Genomic DNA, 19829 nt, shown 5'->3' with positions numbered 1-19829 from the left:
CTCCTACATTATAAATAAAAAATGTATTCCTAAAAAAACCTTAAACCTCACAGAATGATATCCCATGTGTTTAGAAAGTAGCAGAGTTTAGTCAGAGAAAACTGAAGTCATGATTCCAGGTGCAAGTAGGGCTGGATAATGGTCATATGTCAGAAAATGACAGTAAGGCCAAGACTTGACTGTGAAGGACAGACATGGTAACCAGAATCTGAAGGTAGATTCAAACTTAGGGTACTATGTTACCAAGGAAAAAAAGACAAGTGGGATAGAACTACCTTTAAGAGCCCAGATTCTCATTCAACCATATGCAGGATAGTTAACATAAGTCAAGAAAGCTGACCTAGCTGTGCCTACTTAAAAACATACAAACAAGAGCACAACATTAAAGCTGAGTCAAGTTTATTTAGTATCTTACACCTTACTGAGGACTATAGCCTGGAAGAGGTGACGGGGGAGGTCGGTATACATGTGCATGCGGTGAAGGTGAATCCTGCAGTCACGCACACATCTGGTAGAAGGTTAATGTTTCAGTGCTTTTCTAGGCATGGAAAGAAGAAAGAATCCAGGTTCACAAAAAATTTCTCCTGAAAATACCTATCAGAAGGTCTCTGCTGCCAGTTTTCCCAGAGTACATTCTGCCCTGAACTCCTTTCAGGGGGTGCTAAAATTCAGTGACTGCACTGACCAAGGACTTAATTCTTGCAGAAACTGCTGGCAAGAGACATTTTTTAGTTGGCATTTGTATCAACAAGTTAACGCAGGTTGTCAAATGTCACTGCTTTATTAGAAAACTGAACTCAGCAGAAGAAAATTCAGTCCCTTGAGCTAATAGGGTAACAGCCAAAGCACCAAGACAAAAAGATAAAATAACAACTGCACAGGGACACAGAAGTCAGTGTCCATCTGACTTGAAACTGAACGACTGACCTGGGGGTCTTTTGAGAGTACATCTCCTAGAAGTATTTAGCTTGAAGAACACTTTCAAGTAGCCAAAACCAAAACAATACAAAGCTCCTGGTTTATGATGTGCCATGCCAAACAAAAATCAGAAGCAGACACACAGAATTTCATCAAATTGAAACACTATCTAGAGATTTCCAATTGCCATGAAAATCTTGGGGACAGGAACCTGGTGAGTCAAGTTATGGAAGATAAAGCTGGGAAATAGAGACTGAGGATAGCTTTTTATAAGATTGTTTCTCTTAATTCTCCCTCCAACACAACATTGTAAAGCAGTTATCTTTCAGTTAAAAATAAATTTGAAAAAGACATTGTTTAATAGTTAAAGGGTAATTCTCTAAGACAGCTATGTGATTTATTCTTCACTTCTTTCAAGTTTTCCTTCAAATGCCCCCTCATCAACAAGCCCTTCCTAGAACTCTCTACATAGAACCTCCTTTTTCCTAATAAATGTAGTTTGTGTTTTTTTTTCATAGAACTTATCACCATATGTCCTACCCTTCCTATAACTCTCTACTGCTGCTGCTGCTAAGTCGCTTCGGTCGTGTCCGACTCTGTGCGACCCCATAGACGGCAGCCCACCAGGCTCCCCCGTCCCTGGGATTCTCCAGGCAAGAACACTGGAGTGGGTTGCCATTTCCTTCTCCAATGCATGAAAGTGAAAAGTGAAAGTGAAGTCGCTCAGTCATGTCCAACTCTTAGCGACCCCATGGACTGCAGCCTACCAGGCTCCTCTGTCCAACGGATTTTCCACGCAAAAGTACTGGAGTGGGGTGCCATTGCCTTCTCCGATAACTCTCTACTAGAACCTCCTTTTTCCTAATAAATGTAGTTTTTTTTCAGAGAACTTATTACCATATGTCCAACCATACAACTGTTTGCTTTTTGATTGCCTGTATTCCCACAGTAAAATATAAGCCCAGAAATTCTTTTTCATATGCTGCTATACTCCCAACACCTAGAAGAGCTATTGGCACACAGTTTGCACTCAGTAAATATCTGTTCCTGAATAAACAAATAAATACAGCACACCAGAGAGAAAGATAGCATAACCAGGAAAAATAATTTAAATGTGCTTATCCTATTTCCCTATCCATATAACCAGGACAACAATCCAGCAATCTTTCTCTTGTTTTGATCAGCCTGAAAGGGTTCGTTTTTGTTTAACTGAAAACAACAACAAAAACAAAAGGTTTGGCTTTAAACGGGGCCCTTTTGTAGTCAGTCCTTCCGGTCTTTTGTTTGTATCCTTTCTGAGGCAGCACTGGTAACAGCTGGTATTGACAGGAAGTCCTCAAAATTCCCAAGAATGTGAAATCAGTTGATCAAAATGAACATGCTGGCAAACCAATAAAAAGTGACCATGAAAATTTTGTTCTGGGAATGGATTACTAGTGGCTTAGAATCTTAGTGATTAATTCTTCCATATGCCTTTGCATTTAATATATGTTAAAGAGCCAATCTTTTCCTTTGAATTTCGGCTTGGTTAGACTAGGTTAAAAGCAAAACATCTACATAAATGCTTAAAGTCAAATGTATTTCTGCTTTTAAATGTACTTGCAATCGTGTTCATTGTGTTAGATCTTAAGAATACGTCATTTGTTAAAAAAAGGAAAGAAAGAAATGAAATGTATATACTCATTGCCCTTCTAGGAATTTAGAATGAAACTAGTTATGAGGCATCCTTCAGAGAACTGAGACAATCACTCAAATTATCTTCTGTGTTTTTGGTTGAGAAAGACATGACTGTACTAATGAGATGCTGTTTTTGTTGTTTTAGTCACTAAGTCACATCCAACTCTCTTGCAACCCCATGGACTACACTAAGACATTATTACCAGGCTCTAGTCATCAAGTCTTGAAATTTGAAACTTATTCAACTTTAAAGGCTAGCGTTCTCTAGACATCATCTGCTCTGGAGGCTCTTTCACTGACTTGATTGACTCTCATCTCCATATCATACAAAAGCTACTGTTATACTCTATATTACAAGTATTTCCTTGTTTTTTTAAACCGAATTCAATTGTATGAATATATTTTAAAAGTGAGACACTTTAAGTATCATGGAAGCACAGAAGAGGAATTGATGAGATCGAAAGGTCTCCACAGAAAAATGGGATAAAGTTTTAAGAGCGGCAGATGAAGGAGCAGGAAGAGATAGGAAAAAAGGAGGAAGGGAACAACTCAAGTGTTAACAGTGATAAACATGCTCACTCAAGTAAAGTCTTACACCACATTCTTGCTTCTCTTTACTTCATCTCTTTGCTTGAACCTGCTACAACCATCATTCTTGTACACTTTTGTTACAAATCACCATCCATTAGCTTTTAAATCTTTCTTCTAATCCCACCCATCCCCACAATCTGGTTCCACCGTTTGAACTTGCTTTGTAGATGACTCATGCTCCAGGAAAGAGTAACATAAAGTGTTATGTGTCTGCAGTAATAACAGAAAGGTAAATCATTTTCAAATGATATAAATTATCACAAATTTAATAAATGTTCCTGTTAGGCTAAAATATTTTTTATATAAAACAAATATATTCTATCAACGTAAGTTATAAATGTTCTTTTTTCAAAGTGAGGAAGTTTTGCTTCTAAATCTAAATAGAAACTTTATCATGGAAATATCTAAAATGAGAAAACTTTGGCTTTTTTCATAGGTGTAAATTTGAGATGGAAAAGGACCCTGAAGAATCACTTCTCATCAAGCAAACATTTCTTGTATTCAAAATGAATAAAATAAATTTACAATGTTTTTCTTACATTTAAAAATTTCACTGTCCCACACTCTCTTTTAAACTTGAATATATTTATTTCACATACTTTCTCATTCAATTTTTTGCATATATTTGAACTATCTTAATCTTCCAACAAATAATACATTTTCCCAGAACCAAAATTGAATATTGGGTGGTTTTCCTAAATTGAGAGCCAACAAGAAATGGCATACCTTCTACCACCAGATCATGATTTGAAGTGGTTCATGTGTAAAGATTCACAATGTATTTCTGAAATAAAGCAAATTTTTTTCTTTGACACCCTGGAATGTTTTCTTTCACTAAATGAAAACTATGAAATCTACTTTATTTTCCTTTTCTCCCTTGTGCCAAATGCAGCAGCTTCCCCTTGCCTAGATTTTTCTGCCCTTCCCATTCTTCTCTTTCCCATGTTGTATTATTTTTTATTTACTAATGTGTTCAAGAATTTATGTTTTAAGATTTTTTTTTTGCTTTTTGCAAACATTTATTGCATTCAAAAGGAATAATTTTTAGAATAATGGATATTACTAATATTCAGAATAATTTCTCTCACATTTCTCACATTTAAAAACTTTTAACTGTGCCACACCAACTCCCTTTTTAAACTTTTAAAATGTAGGCATAATTTACATAAAATAAAAATCTTAAATATTTAGTTCCATCAGTTTTGACAGTTTTAAAATTATAATCTGCTTTAAGTCCTTTTTGGACGAAATGAAAGGTATAAATGAATAATAATTAGTGGACTCATTCATGACTTGATCTATGACTATCTGGCAGGGTAAACTGGTAGGACTGGAAATAAGTAAGACAGTACAACAACCATATAGATTAGAGCAGCAGGGTCAGTTTAAGAAGTGAGAATAAAGAAGGTACAAGATAAAACTGATATTACTATCAACACTAGAAATAACCAATATGAAAAAACAGAAAGGAAGAATAGCTGAGGAGCCCACTTTACGCATTATTTGTTTATAGCAGTGTTCAAGAAAGCCTATTTTCAATCAGGCATGAAAAAGTCGAAGACCCCCTGGAGAAGGAAAGGGCAACCCACTCCAGAATTCTAGCCTGGGAAATCCCATAGACAGAGCAGCCTGGTAGGCTACAGTCCACGGGGTTACAAAAGAGTTGGATATGACTTAGCAACTAAACAACAACATGAAAAAGTCAAATTTCTTGCCTTCTCACAGCTACAGTTATAGCAGAAATTTAGTCAAGAACTCAAATGTTACTCAAATCCTTACACTTATAAGCTAACAGAATTCTCTCTCAAACTGATAACAACAACAACAAAAAAAACTAAAACACAACTATACCGTTACTAGAGTGATAAATAACAACTAAAAATAACAACTAAAACACAACTATACCATTGCCACAACTATAACCAAAACACAACTACAAGCACAGCCACAGTTATAGCAGAAATTTAGTCAAGAACTCAAAAGTTACTCAAATCCTTACACTTATAAGTTAACAGAATTCTCTCTCAAACTGATAACAACAACAAAAAATAACAACTAAAACACAACTATACCATTACTAGAGTGATAAATAAAATATATACTTTGAAGGCTAGCTAGTTACTGACTTGGCTTCTACATAAAATAAAAGTTTGGAAAAAAAATTTAAAAAAAAGTTTGAAAAGTGATGTGAAAAGTGAAAAGTAATGAGATTCATAAAATTTCAAATCAGCTCTTAAAAAACCCGTATAAGAAACCAACAGATTCCCAGATTTAACTCTGAGAAGTATGTTGCTGTTCAGTTGCCCAGTTGGGTCCAACTCTTTGCTACCCCACGGTCTGCAGCATACCAGGCCTCCCTTCAGAAGTATACAGATCTCATAATAAACTGTTTGGTCTCTTAAGTCTATCAAATACAAAAGCACCTATTAAATATACTGGAGTACTTAGACTTATTTAACTGCTTTTGTAAGTAGTTATTTCACAATTTTCATATCTTAATCTAAGGAATTTTAAAGTTATCTAATTTCACTCTGGTTCCTTAATTAGAAGTCAAATTAAATATTTTGAAACATCTAGCATTCAATGATCTGCCCATTCAGTCATTCTGCTGTTGTTCTTCCTCAGTAGAAACAATTCTCAATAAATTCCAGTTTATCAGTATAATTCATGCCTCAGTAAACATGTGAGTATTTGCTAAGGGTTAAGCACTGTGTAAAAATTGGAAATACAAACATATACTAATATACTGATAATAACAAAGTTTAATTCAATGAATAGTGATCTATCCAATTTTAAGCAAATGAAACATGAAAAAACTACAATTGAACAGTTAACTGAATATTAAGAGAATAACATCAATATGTGGAAGAATATTCCAATGTCTCATTAGTTCATTTAATGGGACAATGCCATATTCAAAATGAAAGTAAAAGTAAACAAGATCAGGGCATATAACTGATTATATTTCATTATTTAATGATATACCTAAAGAGATTGTCAATTTGAAAGCAGATTACTGAGAAACTATAACAGAAATTTTTCCCCAATGAGAATACAAACTTATTAACTACTCTCCTTACTACTGTTCACTCTTAAGTTTCCACCTGTCTTATGAACACATACTGCCTCTCTTCCAAACCAGTGTGATACAAAGAAATTCAGCCTTCTAAAGTTTTAAGTTTATTGAGTGCAAGTAATATTCCTATTTTTCTGTGTGTCACTTGATTATGTATTTCCTTGTCAAAACAACAAAAACAGACTATAATTCAGGGGATATTCATCAACAAACAACAAAAGTTGCTCATCTTGGTGAGAATGCAGTCCAAATTAAAAAGGTTAAAAATCAGCATAAAACAGACTACAAAACATCAGTTTTAAATTAGCTATGTAATTCATGAAAGAAAAATAAATTGCTCTTAAATTTCCTTCACTGATAACCTAAAGGAAGAATTTCAGCCCAAATGGAACCAAACTAGAAAATAGTAACAATATAATACAACTAGATGTTGCCTTTTCTGAAAAATGGTGATATAAAATAAGAAAAAATAAGAAAATGTGTCTATAGATTGTGATATCATCACTCCTTGAGGAAGTAACATCTATATTCAACTATCCCTTTCCCACACATACTTTCTTCTGATTTCTTTGGGCTTTAAAAATGAGTACACTTTAAATATATAGCGAGAAAACACTCACAAGAGCTTTTAAACGAAAACAAAATCTGACCCATAGTCCAATATATAGTTAATGTCATAATAAACGGGGTAAAGGGAGGGCTGGTGGCTGGGGGGGGTGGGGGGCGAGGTGATTAAAATAAAATTCTGAACCTAAAATTTAGCGAAATAGTGTAACTTTTATTTTCCAAAATTTATTTCAAGCAATATAGGGAAAAAATATCTTTGTTTACAAAGATGCAATTTTGTTCTGTAAGACTAATACTACTACACCAAACAGAAACATTTTAAAATTTATTCTTCGGTAAAAGTGATTATTAAAAAAATTGGAAGTGCAATAAAATATTAATTTAATTTTATAGAAAAGAGGAAAGAATGTGAGAAAATTGTTTATGAAAAAGTAAAGAGATTAAGGATTGGAGCCATTCACAACCATGGCAATTAAATTAAATCTTGAGGAGCAATTATAGAAAACAGAAGCCAAGGGTGGCAAAATTTGGGTCTCTCAACTCAAATCCTTTTTACGACTAAAGATTAAATTTCTCTCTTTTACAGCCAATAATTTTTTTAACGTTATATTAAGTTACCACCAACAATTTCAATTTATAAATATACCTACACATTTTAGTTCCCCCAGCCCCCAAAAAGTCTAATCCCAAACACAGAAGCAATCACATACAGATTTTTTCCCTCTCTCTTGATTACTACCAAAAAGAAAGAAAGAATAAAAAAAAAAAAAAAAAAACCTCCTTAAGAGGTAGCCAACATTCCAGAAGGCATTTCCGCATAAAAGGAGTTAAAGGGCAGACTGCTCAGTTAAACAGTCAGAGGCCCTTTGCAAGCCTCCTATGTACATCCCCAGCAGATACGGTATCAGATTAAAGGCACTGCAAACAAACCGGGCTGAAACCTTCTTTGTTCACGCCCAGCCCCTTCTTCCTGTGACGTCATAGTACAAACCCAGCAAGCCTCTCTTCTCTTCAGAGAAAGCCCGCTCACAACACAGCTGGCAGCCGAGGAAAAGGCCTCCGAGTCGGCCGGAGTGAACACGCTTAGCAATTTATTTCGGAACCTCTGAAAGACTCCTCTGCTTACCCCTATCTGGGATCCACTGCAGGAATATCGAAAAGGAAAACTTCGTTTAAAAGGTGTAAGAAATAAGTGAGGTTGAACTGGGAATGTTTCAGTCTCAGAAACTTTGCACTGACAAGCAAAATGTGATTGTTAACTTCAGCTTAAACATTTTGCAGCATAAAGAAACTTTCATTTTGGAATATTCATCTTGACCACGGAAACAGAAGTTTACAGGATGAGGAGTTTTACTCCATGTCAGAACACAGTTTTTATTTAAACTTTATAATCCAATGGATTGGTTTCATTGTGTTTTTAATACTAAGCCCTGGGATCACAGATCTTCTGGAGACTTGAAAATGAAAATTTTTTCTTGTTGAAGAATCAACTGGAAACTTTATAGCAACAAACTTCATGTTTCTTTGGGAAGAAAAAGAAATATTTGTAAATCCTTTCAAAGATCTAAAGGGTTTGCAAATACACTGGAGGTTACAAAGTGGCCACGATCTGAATATCAAAGGAGACTGTTGCTGACCAAAGGAGTTGCTTCAACACAGTAAGCTGGACGTGCCTTTATGATGGTAAGCAACAACAGCTCCGACTGCATATACAATGACTCCTTTAAGTACACCTTGTACGGGTGCATGTTCAGCATGGTGTTTGTGCTTGGGTTAATATCCAACTGTGTCGCCATATATATTTTCATCTGTACTCTCAAAGTGCGGAATGAAACAACAACATACATGATTAACTTGGCGATGTCAGACTTGCTTTTCGTTTTTACTTTACCCTTCCGGATCTTTTACTTTGCAACAAGGAACTGGCCCTTTGGGGATTTACTTTGTAAGATTTCAGTGATGTTCTTTTATACCAATATGTATGGAAGCATTCTGTTCTTAACCTGTATTAGTGCTGATCGGTTTCTGGCCATCGTCTACCCATTTAAGTCGAAGACGCTGAGAACCAAACGAAATGCAAAAATTGTTTGCATTGCTGTATGGTTAACTGTGATGGGAGGAAGTGCACCAGCAGTTTTTGTTCCTTCTCCGGGTAACACTTCAGCAACCTGCTTTGAAAATTTTCCAGCAGCTACATGGAAAACCTTTCTCTCAAGGATTGTAATTTTCATAGAAATAGTGGGGTTTTTTATTCCTCTCATTTTAAACGTAACTTGTTCTAGTATGGTGCTGAGAACTTTAAATAAACCTGTAACATTAAGTAGAAGTAAAATAAATAAAACTAAGGTTTTAAGAATGATATTTGTACATTTGGTCATATTCTGTTTCTGTTTCGTGCCTTACAATATCAACCTTATTTTATATTCTCTTATGAGAACACAGGCATTTGTCAATTGCTCAGCAGCAATAGCAGTAAGGACCATGTACCCAATCACTCTCTGCATTGCTGTTTTAAACTGTTGCTTTGACCCTATCATTTACTACTTCACGTCGGACACGATTCAGAATTCAATAAAATTGAAAAACTGGTCTACCAGGAGAAGTGACTCCAGATTCTCTGAAGTTCAAGGCACAGAGAACTTTATTCAACATAACCTACAGACATTGAAAAATAAGATACCTGACAATGAATCTACAATATAAGCTGTCTGAAATAAGAACACCAGGACTTTACTGGGACAGAACCTCCAAGGTCCTTCAACTGTGAAAAGTGTTTTCCTGGACAACAATTTCTCCACCTCAGAAAGAAAATAAACATGTGGACATTTGAAAGTTTTTAGTATTAAAAAAGTATTTGATGTGTTAAGCATTAAAATGTATTCTGTTCTTGTATACACTCAGTTTTATTCTTCTGAGCCACTTTGATTTGTACCTTTCTCTTCATTATGAAAAAAAGTCTCTAGAAAATTGTTCAAAATATAAAAGTAATCATGATTTAAGTCATGTGATAACCATCTGTGTGGTCTTTGAATATCACAGTGATTTTATACTAAATAATTAATATTAACATTTTCATTTAAGTGTTTAACACCTTTATTCAGTATACATCTAATTTTGATTTCAGTCTTAATTGAAACTACTAATCATGTTTCTTAAACTATAATAATATAAATGAGAAAGTCATTTAAAGAATCCGTAAGTGTCTTTTAGAGTAATTTTCAAAAAAACAGTAAAAATGTCTTCTGTAGAAATGACATGCTGACACTATTTGAGGATGTCGAGCAGTTACACTTACAGACAATATTTAGGATTTTGTCTTGCTATGCAACTTGTAAAAAGCAGATACTGTATATATAGAGTAATATACTTTAAAATTACTCTTTTGGTTCATTTTCTGCATCTAACAGCACTCAGTTTAAAAATTATATATGCCACAAAAAGTAATGTGGAAACTAACAAAATGTTATTTTGCTAAGTAAATTTTAAAAAATACTACTACAGGTATATTTTAAAGGCATATTTATGTCACAACAAGTAACTTGTTTTTTAAGTATTTTAGATTAGAGAAATAACATATAATACTCGACAGTGAACAGTACATATGTTTTGACCATTTAAGCCAAACAAATTTTTAAATGTCTAGAAATTTGTATTTTCCCTTTACAGTTGATTAGAACTTTTCTCCATATAGAATTCTAGGTTTACAATCATTATATTTCTGAACTTTGGAGGCCTTGATCCATCTTTCTTTAAATTGCAAGGTTGTTAAGTCAAATATTGAATAGCTGAAGAATATTATTTCAAGTAGACAAGATGTTATTGTATGTCAAAATAACTTGTAAAGTAAGGACATAGGTCCTTCCAGAAAAAGCAGCAAAACTAGAGGGTCAAATAACTAAGTACAATTACATTTTCATTTTACCAAACATAAATAAGGTATCGCGTTGAGCTAAAATTTAGATATGAAGCACTATCTACACTGAAACGCTTTCATTTTCCAACATATCTTTTCTTCCCCAAATTCAAGCAGTTTTTCAAAGTTAACTAAAAAAATTATTTTCACTTGAGAAAAAAGATATATAATTAAATTAGCATTCAATCTATCTGATTTTCACATTTTCAATCTTCCAAGTCCTGAAAACAAATTTGGATAAACAAAACACTCTTTGTTTTAATGTTTAAGTTTTCTTTTTGCTGTTCTCTGGGTTTGAGCTGCAATGGTTTCAAATCATAGAAGTAAGCTAAATAAGCAAACCTATTTCCGTAAAAATAACAGTGGAGGATTTTCTTGTTAGTGAGTGATAGTCTCCTTTCAATAAACTTAAAATAAAATAAATCCTTAAAAAAGAAAACTAGTGAAGAAATTAAAAATAGTTCTTTATATCTCAAGAGAAGTATATATGTTGTAAAGATGTTTTCTTCAATTGACCCTGAAGTGCCTTTATTTGATACCATTCTTCAGAAAAAAACAAATATATTTAGCACTCTAAACATATATTTTTGAGTTGGAAAGCAACTAACAATTTAATAATACAGAAGAAAGGTGCTGAGTTTATAACTGAGATTTCTCAGAAGTTTTCTTGGATTAAGTACCTGTGAGCAAGACCTCAAAAGCATGGATATTATTTTAAAATATAAGCAAAAATAGTCAACAGATAGTTGTTATTACTGGAGAAAATTTTGTTGCCTGCTTGTCAACAGGAAGATGAATAAAAAAATTTATAAGATTCTTCTTGAATACATAACAGACAAATATTAGTTTTCCTCAACTACAACTTCAAATCCTAGGTAAATCGTAACTACAGGGACAAATAGGGTACAAAAGTTATTTTCTCTGTTGGCTTTGCATTTTTAAGTAAATTATACATTCAAAGGGTTATCTCTTTCCCCTTTACCCAGAAAATCTGTATTAAGAAAACTCAGAATTTACTTTTTGTTTCCTTAGAATGACAATACTAGCCCCTCCGTCCCCCCAAACTGCCCACTGTTTTTTACATCTTTATAAAAGAGTAGATGATTTATCTAATCTTCCTTCCCATATTAAAGTAAAAGAAGTAAGATGAAAAGTTTTGAAGTGTGTAAAACCACTTTCCAGCATCCTAAGGATTGATTTCAAACTTAGAAGTGATCTTTTCTAAGAAAATCAACCAAGTAGCCAGTTTACCAAAAGAAGGTATGAAAATATATGTATTATATCCATAGAAAATTAAAAGGAAAGGCACTACTTTATCAAGGAGTTTTATCTTCATATCCTACATTCAAAATACTGAGAGTCAATCTGACGTATAAACCTTAATTATGGGATTGGTATTTAAAGAATTAGCGACTCATTTGAGGAATAGAAAATGGAACATCAGCAAATTTCATACACCCAACTGAGAAACATTTAACTTGTAACTGGTATGCAGCTAGCAAGAATCTGAGGCAACTGCAATTTTAGACCTCTGGTGAGCAAGGTACCCAGTCTTTTGTCACTGTATTAAGTTACTCCTATCCTGCGGACTGATCTTTACTATCTCCCAACACTCAAAACTTTTTAATACCTGCATGCCACATCCAACCCCAGATATCACAAATGAGGGAAGATAACGACCCTTTTATATATAACATTTTATAAATAGTGCCTACTAGTAGATGAATCTTAAGGAAATCCTAAGGGAAATTATTTTTAAAAAGTTCTTTTGAGCTGTCCTGAAAACCAAATAATCCACTTATAATATGACTTCTAAAAAATAAACTCCAAATTAAAAAGAACGAATGGATAAATGTAAAGACACAGAACATATTTAAATCAACCAGAGTATTTAATGATCAACAATATTTCTTAAATAGCAACATTTTCCAGAGGTCAACATTACACTATCCTAAAATCACTACTTCATTTTTTTCATGACTTTGCTACCAATTCTTCTGACAGTCAATTTTATAATAGTACAAAGAATATCACTTAAACAGGGCAAGACCAGGATAATAAAAGAATATGAAATTAACTCCAGGCAAACTTTTCTAACAAGTCTCTCTCCTTCTTCCATCTCTTAAAAAGATTTATTTCAGTAACTCCTTAAAGGGGAACAAAATTACCAGTGCTAAAAGCAGTGGCCAAAACAGAATTCAAGCTACAGGACCCCAGAAGTATAGATAATTCACAAATTTAATGAACGGTTTTCAAACTCAAAATTTGCTTTACTTATATAGATTCAACCAATACTTTTTGAAAATAATTGAAATATTTATGGCCAGCAGGAATGTGAAAATATATTCAACATCACTAACTAAAACAATGAGATATTACTTCATACCTGTTAGAAGGACTATTCTCGAGAAGGACTAGCAGTGTTGGTGAGTATGAGAAGAAAAGAGAACCCTCCCACAGTGCTGGTGGGAATGTAAATTGGTACAACTATGGAAAACAGCATGAGATGCCTCAAAAAATTATGACTAGAACTACCATGTGATCTAGCTGTTCTGCTTCTGAGTATTGAGCTGAAGAATATGAAAACATTAACTGGAAAAGACACATACATTCCTATGGTCATTGCACCATTATCTTTAATAGCCAAGATGTGGAAAGCACCTGAGAGCCCATCATCGGGTGAATAGAGCGTCTGTTATGTATCTGTCGGGGTAAACGGTACTCAGTCATAAAAAAAAACAAAACCTTGCCGTTTTCAATAACATAGATAGATCCAGGAGGCATTATGCTAAATGAAATAAGTCAGATGAAGAAAAGATAAATACCAAATGATTTCACTTGTGTAGAATCTAAAAAAACAAAACAAATGAATTAAAAAAAAACAAAAACTCCTAGATACTGAGAACAGATAGTGATTACTAGAACATAAGGGCTGAGGTGAATTGGTGAAAGGCATCTATTGTATGGTGATCAATGGTTTTTGGTGATGATCTCTTCGTAGTGTATGCAGCTGTCATACTGTTGCACACATGAAATTTATATAATGTTATATACCAATTTTACCTAAATAAAAATAGGAATAACTTATGGAAATAAAATAGAAAGAGAAACAAATATGTGCTTTTATGGCCAAGTTACAGTTATTAGTCATAGGGTGAATGTGTTGAGTTTCATTATCTTCCTATCAAAATGACTGGTGGGAAATTCATAATTTAAAACTGGAAGAATCTGGGGGTCATTTATAAAACTTCTTTTATCTTAGGTAAAAGAAACGGAAGAAGTAAAAGGCCAAGTAACTTCATAAGGTCACATAACAATTAAAGTAGAGTCAGGTAAGAGTTTTGTTTTTTTTTTAGCTTGTCTACTCCTTTAATGGTAATTGAGAGAGTAGCAGATGCAAAGGCCTCCTTGGAAAGAACCTGGTATGTTGAAAGGATTAAACCAAATCCACAGTGTCTGCAGATGGAGGACTGAGATCCCTCATAAGCCATGATATAGCCATGGTAAGATCTGAGGAGATGGGGAATGCGCTGAAGGATTTCAAGCAGAAGGAAAGACACGATTATGCATTTCGAAAAACTCCCATCCCTCTGATTATAGTGAAGAGATGCATTTAACTTCAGGAAAAAGAAAAAAACAATCACAATAGGAGCTATATTTATTTCATTTAAATTTAAAGAGATTCTCTTATCCTTCATTTTGATTATGTCCTTTCCCCCTTATTAAAATGCTTTCTTTTTGAAATGATGGTGATGATGAGTAGGAAGAATATTTTAATGTGTTACTTGGAAAATTTAAGTTAGCAGCCCTGTGGAGAAATTGGTAACATTCATATACTGCTGGTGGGAAACAAAATGGTGTAACGCTAATGGGTGGGAATTTGGCACATGCGCCTGTGTGCATGCACACACGCACACACACACATACTCACTCTTATCCTTTAACCCAGCATTCTGATTCTAGGCATTCACCTTGAAGACACACTTTCAATAATATAAAAATACATATATGTACAGGATGCAGTATTGTTTGAAATTGGAAAACACTGAGAACTCCCTAGATGTCCAAGCGCAGAAAATTGGTTGAATAAATTACAACACATATACACAACGCAGTGTGTCAGTCTTTGAGAATTTTTAAAGAGTATAATAAAAATCGTGAAGAGAAAGTATCTGTTGTAACTTAATGGAGGCTGAAACTCAGCAAGAACAATAAAAAAATTTTTTTTTGGAACGAGTAAGACACAAAATACAGCTGTTTCCTATTCTAAGTTTTCTTATCATGTTCTAAATCTAGCATGTACAGGAAGACACCAAAAATACCTTTGATATTTGTCTATTTCAGTAGCAGAAAATATTAAGAACCAATATGCAAATTAATAAAGCCACATATGCAAAGGCCACTTGAATGCATTTTAAAACAGACTAGGTTGTGGCAGTTTAGTTTTTAAAACATGACATAAAAATCTGAAAAAGACATATGTCAAAAAGTTGGTTCTATTTTATAATTAAAAGTAACTGTACTTACATGGTTTAAGAACAATTGCCCTAGAGTGATTCTAAAATTTTATTAAACTCACCATTAATAACAGCTTTTGATTTTGCTGGAGGAATTCAGAAACTACATTAAACAGAATTGAGATCTCATAAGATATCTCTATTTTTTTGTTCCTTGCACATCCAGATTCCAGAGTCCTTCCACACCATTACAGTTAGGATATGACATGACCCTAGTTTAGAGACTGAAAATTCTTGGACTATATTCAGGTAGTTTTCTAACATCATGACCTTATAGAAGATACTCTCTGAACAAGAGTACAAGTGCTTCCATTTCAACAGGTTAAGTACAGAGGATATTTCCAAACTATTTTTTTTACAATTGCCATTTCTCTTGTTTGTACTTGACTAATGAACACCGACCTCAGGGTAATTAGTGACATGATTCACAACTAAAGCACCACAACAAATTCCAACGGCAGTATAACAGAGAACACCGCCCACATTTAACAATGCCGGAGTTCAGTTACACCTCTTTTTCCTTGAACTTATTCCATTCTGAGAAGGCAGTGAGAGAGACAGAGGTACGTCAGAAGAGAACATTTCTACATACTTGTAAGCCAGGACAAACAGATCCAATACTGTTTAACTGTGTGCTCAGTCCTCTGTTCTTAGGAAATCACTGTATAGTAGAAAAAATGAACTAAAGGAAACTAACAATTAATTGTGATGTTTTTAAAAGGTACCATTCTCATAAATGTACATTTATTCCTCATGGCAACCCTGATAAGTATTATCATGCCCATTTTACAGATGAGGAAAATACAGTCTGAGCTACAGACACACAACTTGCTGAGAATCACACCAAGCAAGTTACATGGTATCTCTGAAGGAACCTCAGGTTTTTCTTGTCTGTAAAACAGGAAGAGCAATGTTTATTTTCTGGGAAGATTAAATGGGAGATGGTGACGCCAAAATCCAGACAGAAGGATCTGCTATAGCACAGTGACACAAACACAGATAAAACATGAATAAAGAAACTAGTCACAATAGTGCATATACCTAGTGGTAAATTAATATACACCACGAAGCAGCACAAAGGTTAAAAGTACCGTCTCTGGGACCAAGACAGTTTGAGTCAAAATTACAGCTCTGCTATCAACTTAGTTTTGTGGATAGGGGAAACGTTCTTAATTTCTCTGTGCCTCCAATTTTTCATCTGTGAAGCGGTGATAATGAGAGTATCTACCTCACACATTTGTGCGAAGTAAATGAGTGAACACATTTCAGCACTTTTAACAGTGCTGTTACCTATTGTCACTTCTACACTGGACTGTAATATACATAAGTGAGGGTCATTTTGATGTAAGTCTGCATGATGATCAGATTTCAAAGAAGCTAGTGATGAGCTTCTTATAAGCACTGCTTCCTAAAGCAAGTTTCTATGAGCTACCCAAGGGACATTTCTGAGTTTGAGATTTTTTTTTTAATGTTCCTGAATTTCTTTAGTCCTTTGTGCCAGTTCATGAACAAGGAGAATGTGCCGTATGGATGATGGTGGAGGGGAAGGGAGACATGAATGGACAAGTCATGAATACTTTTCCTCCACAGCGAACTCGAGCAATTTCTCACGTGTCAGGGCGTTCCAAAGATTAAAAAAAAGAGACAAGTGCATAGAGAAAAGAAGACACTGAGGAGTCAAGCTCGGGCTCAAGACAAGATGGCACGTGAACAAAGGTCTAGATATGGAAACAATTTTATGTTTAAAACCATACACAGATCTGGGTCAAGAACTCAGGTTCACGTGAACATTCAATACAGGCGAAGATGTGGAACAATTTCTAACAGTTATCTATCTCAGTTTCTTTGGGTTTTCTGCTTGTTGTTTTTTAACATATGAAGAACCACATAAAAAACCATTTAATACCTCACTGCTTCTTCAATGGTTCAATTATGAAGAAGAGTTATTTTATTAAATTGAGCTTACTTATAGTCTTAGAGCTTTATAAAGCAATCACTTATTTGCATTTCAGTGAATAACTGTTATATGAACTAAGTCACTATCCTTATTTTTGTGCTTTTTCTGTATATCTGTATTTTTTTTAAACTTCTCTCTAGACTACTTCACTAGTAGAACACAAGGTCCCTATCAAAAATTTTATTTCTAAGATATTGCCTTCCTTTATTTTTCATTCTTGGACTTTACAATTTTTCATTCTTACAGAAGACGTTAGGCATATCTGAAATTTTTCCTTTAAAACTCAGAAAGAACTCAGTTTTAACATTTCAATCTATAAAAAGAGAGCTAGTTTTCCATTTCACCTCACTCTCACCCTTCCCTTCAATCTCCCTCAGAGTTGATTCAAATATTTAATTTTCTCAACCCTAAACTATATATATAATTATAGATTTAAAAAATACTTATATTACTATATTAAAATATCATTCAGAGAGTTACAAAAATGAAACATACAGATGCACTAGTAACTTCTTTTAAAATCTAGTTTGCTCCTTTTGTAAAATCTTCTAATCTTTTCTTCCTGAGGAATCTAGTAGATCAACAGTGACAGGACACCATACAAAGGAGTGCTTCACAAAGGGCTGCACTTTCTCCCGTTTCCAGTACTGACTAGCTCCAGGGCACAACACTCACCTTGTTACTCAAGATAAAAAACATACATGCTATTTTTTCATTTAGAATAAAATTTTATATTGTCTCCTATGCTGGACTACATGCTACAGTGGTAATAAAAACAGTGTGAATGAATAAACAGAAATAATGTAGTACAAGGAAAGGGGAACTTTACTGGTGGAATTTGGAATCAAACCAATCTGGGTTCATATGCCAAGTGGGTGACTCTAGACAAACTGCTTAACCTTGCTGAGCCTACTTCCACTTTTGAAAAACGAAAACAGTATTAACAACATCACAGGATTATTATGAAAATTAAATTAGACAAACACTTTTGGTGCACAGCACACTGCAACTAGTCAAGGAGTATTAGCTGCCTTCCATCTATGGCTAATTAGCTGCTAGCTGGGACACAGATTCCTAGGTTCCTCCTCATATGGGAAATTAGATTCATGCCTATACCTACTTTGTGGAGTCAGTGTGAAGAACCAACAGAGTATTTCACTTTAAAGTCAAAATCATGTAAAGTCATCTGGGATTTGGCCACTCTAAAGAGTGCATAAAAAAAACCTCAACCCTGAATATCCATTGGAAGGACTAATGCTAAAGTTGAACTCTACTTCGGCCACCTGATTGGCAGAACTGACTCTGCCAATCTGGAAAAGACTCTGATGCTGGGAAAGATTGACAGCACAAGGAGAATCGAGCAACAGAGGATGAGATGGTTGGATGGCATCACTGACTCAATGGACATGAATCTGTGCAAACTCCAGGAGATGGTGAAGGACAGGGAAGTCCGGTGTGCTGCAATCCATGGGGTTGCAAAGAGTCAGACACAACTTAGCGACTGAACAACAACAACAAAATTATCTTGTACATTCACTTTTGTACAATATCTCATTTACCAAGAGAGCTAGCTCTTCGCTTTTAAAGAGATTAAAAACAGACTTTTGAGACTAATTAACTAGTCTTAAATCAGGACTCATATACCATGGCCAATGTGGTCCATAATTTTCCCCCAAATATCTTTCCACATTTTCATGCCCAGTTTGTTTTTTTCCCGTCCACTTACAATTGATCATTCCTTCCTTTGACCCTCATGGCTTATCTTATTTCACAGTATATCGCAATGATTTACTTTCCTATAGGTTCCAAGCCTCTTTAAGGGTAGGGGCTGTTTCGCATGTCATTAGATACCTTGCTGGGGCAAGTACAATTCCTTTCAAATAACTGATATACAAATATCATATACTATCCAAAGAGAATTGGGAAAAACTGAGGTAAAGGAGAGTAGGGAAATGAGGCCTGTCTGTTATCCTTTTTTGAAAAATGTTTCTTCAACATTTTATACATTGTGAAGCAATCTAAAGTAGTGGCACACCTTCAGCAGTGGCAAATAATTCTCAACATTTAAACAGTTTTGTAGAATCATAAAATATTTGAGCTAGAAATACTAAAATCTTTTTGGTCTGTCTCAATTTACAAAGCAAGAAACTAAGACAAAGACATTAACTTGTACGTGGAAGAGGTAGGCTCTAAATGTCAGGTCTTCTGATTCCCACATTAGGCCATACTCACTCTCACTATGTCAATGTGGTTTGCTCCAGAGATATACAACTCTCTGAACACAGTGTTTCACCATGTTGCAAAGGAAGGATACTCCAAAAAAAAGTTAAGAAAAACAAACCAAAACAACAATAAACATAGGGAGTGCTTGAAGAATAGCAGAAGGCTAAAAGGTAAAGAAAGTGAAAGAAAGTGAAGTCGCTCAGTCATGTTCGACTCTTTGCGACCCCATGGACTATAGCCTACCACACGCCTCCGTCCATGGGATTTTCCAGGCAAGAGTACTGGAGTGGGTTGCCATTTCCTTCTCCAGGGGATCTTCCTGACCCAGGGATCGAGCCCGGGTCTCCTGCATTGTAGGGTAAGGCAGGGTCCAATTATCACAACCAGAGT

The 19829-nt window shown here is 34.6% G+C and overlaps 2 protein-coding genes across 3 annotated transcripts in view; one reads left to right on the top strand and one right to left on the bottom strand.

Annotated features, from left to right (window-relative positions):
- The window catches only part of RB1 (RB transcriptional corepressor 1), a 116384-nt gene that overhangs the window by 25506 nt on the left and 71049 nt on the right, over positions 1-19829 (bottom strand). The window lies entirely within an intron of this gene.
- On the top strand, positions 7767-9828 carry LPAR6 (lysophosphatidic acid receptor 6). The gene has a single exon (XM_043478297.1). The coding sequence runs from the start codon at positions 8507-8509 to the stop codon at positions 9530-9532; it is 1026 nt and encodes a 341-aa protein (XP_043334232.1). The 5' UTR covers positions 7767-8506; the 3' UTR covers positions 9533-9828.

This window comes from Cervus canadensis, chromosome 9 (genome assembly GCF_019320065.1).
Source record: "Cervus canadensis isolate Bull #8, Minnesota chromosome 9, ASM1932006v1, whole genome shotgun sequence".
Taxonomy (NCBI): domain Eukaryota; kingdom Metazoa; phylum Chordata; class Mammalia; order Artiodactyla; family Cervidae; genus Cervus; species Cervus canadensis.
This window is presented reverse-complemented; position numbering and strand designations above follow the sequence as displayed.

Bases quoted from the DNA above. Each gene is read 5' to 3' on its own strand.
- LPAR6 (XM_043478297.1), top strand. From the start codon at position 8,507: ATGATGGTAAGCAACAACAGCTCCGACTGCATATACAATGACTCCTTT.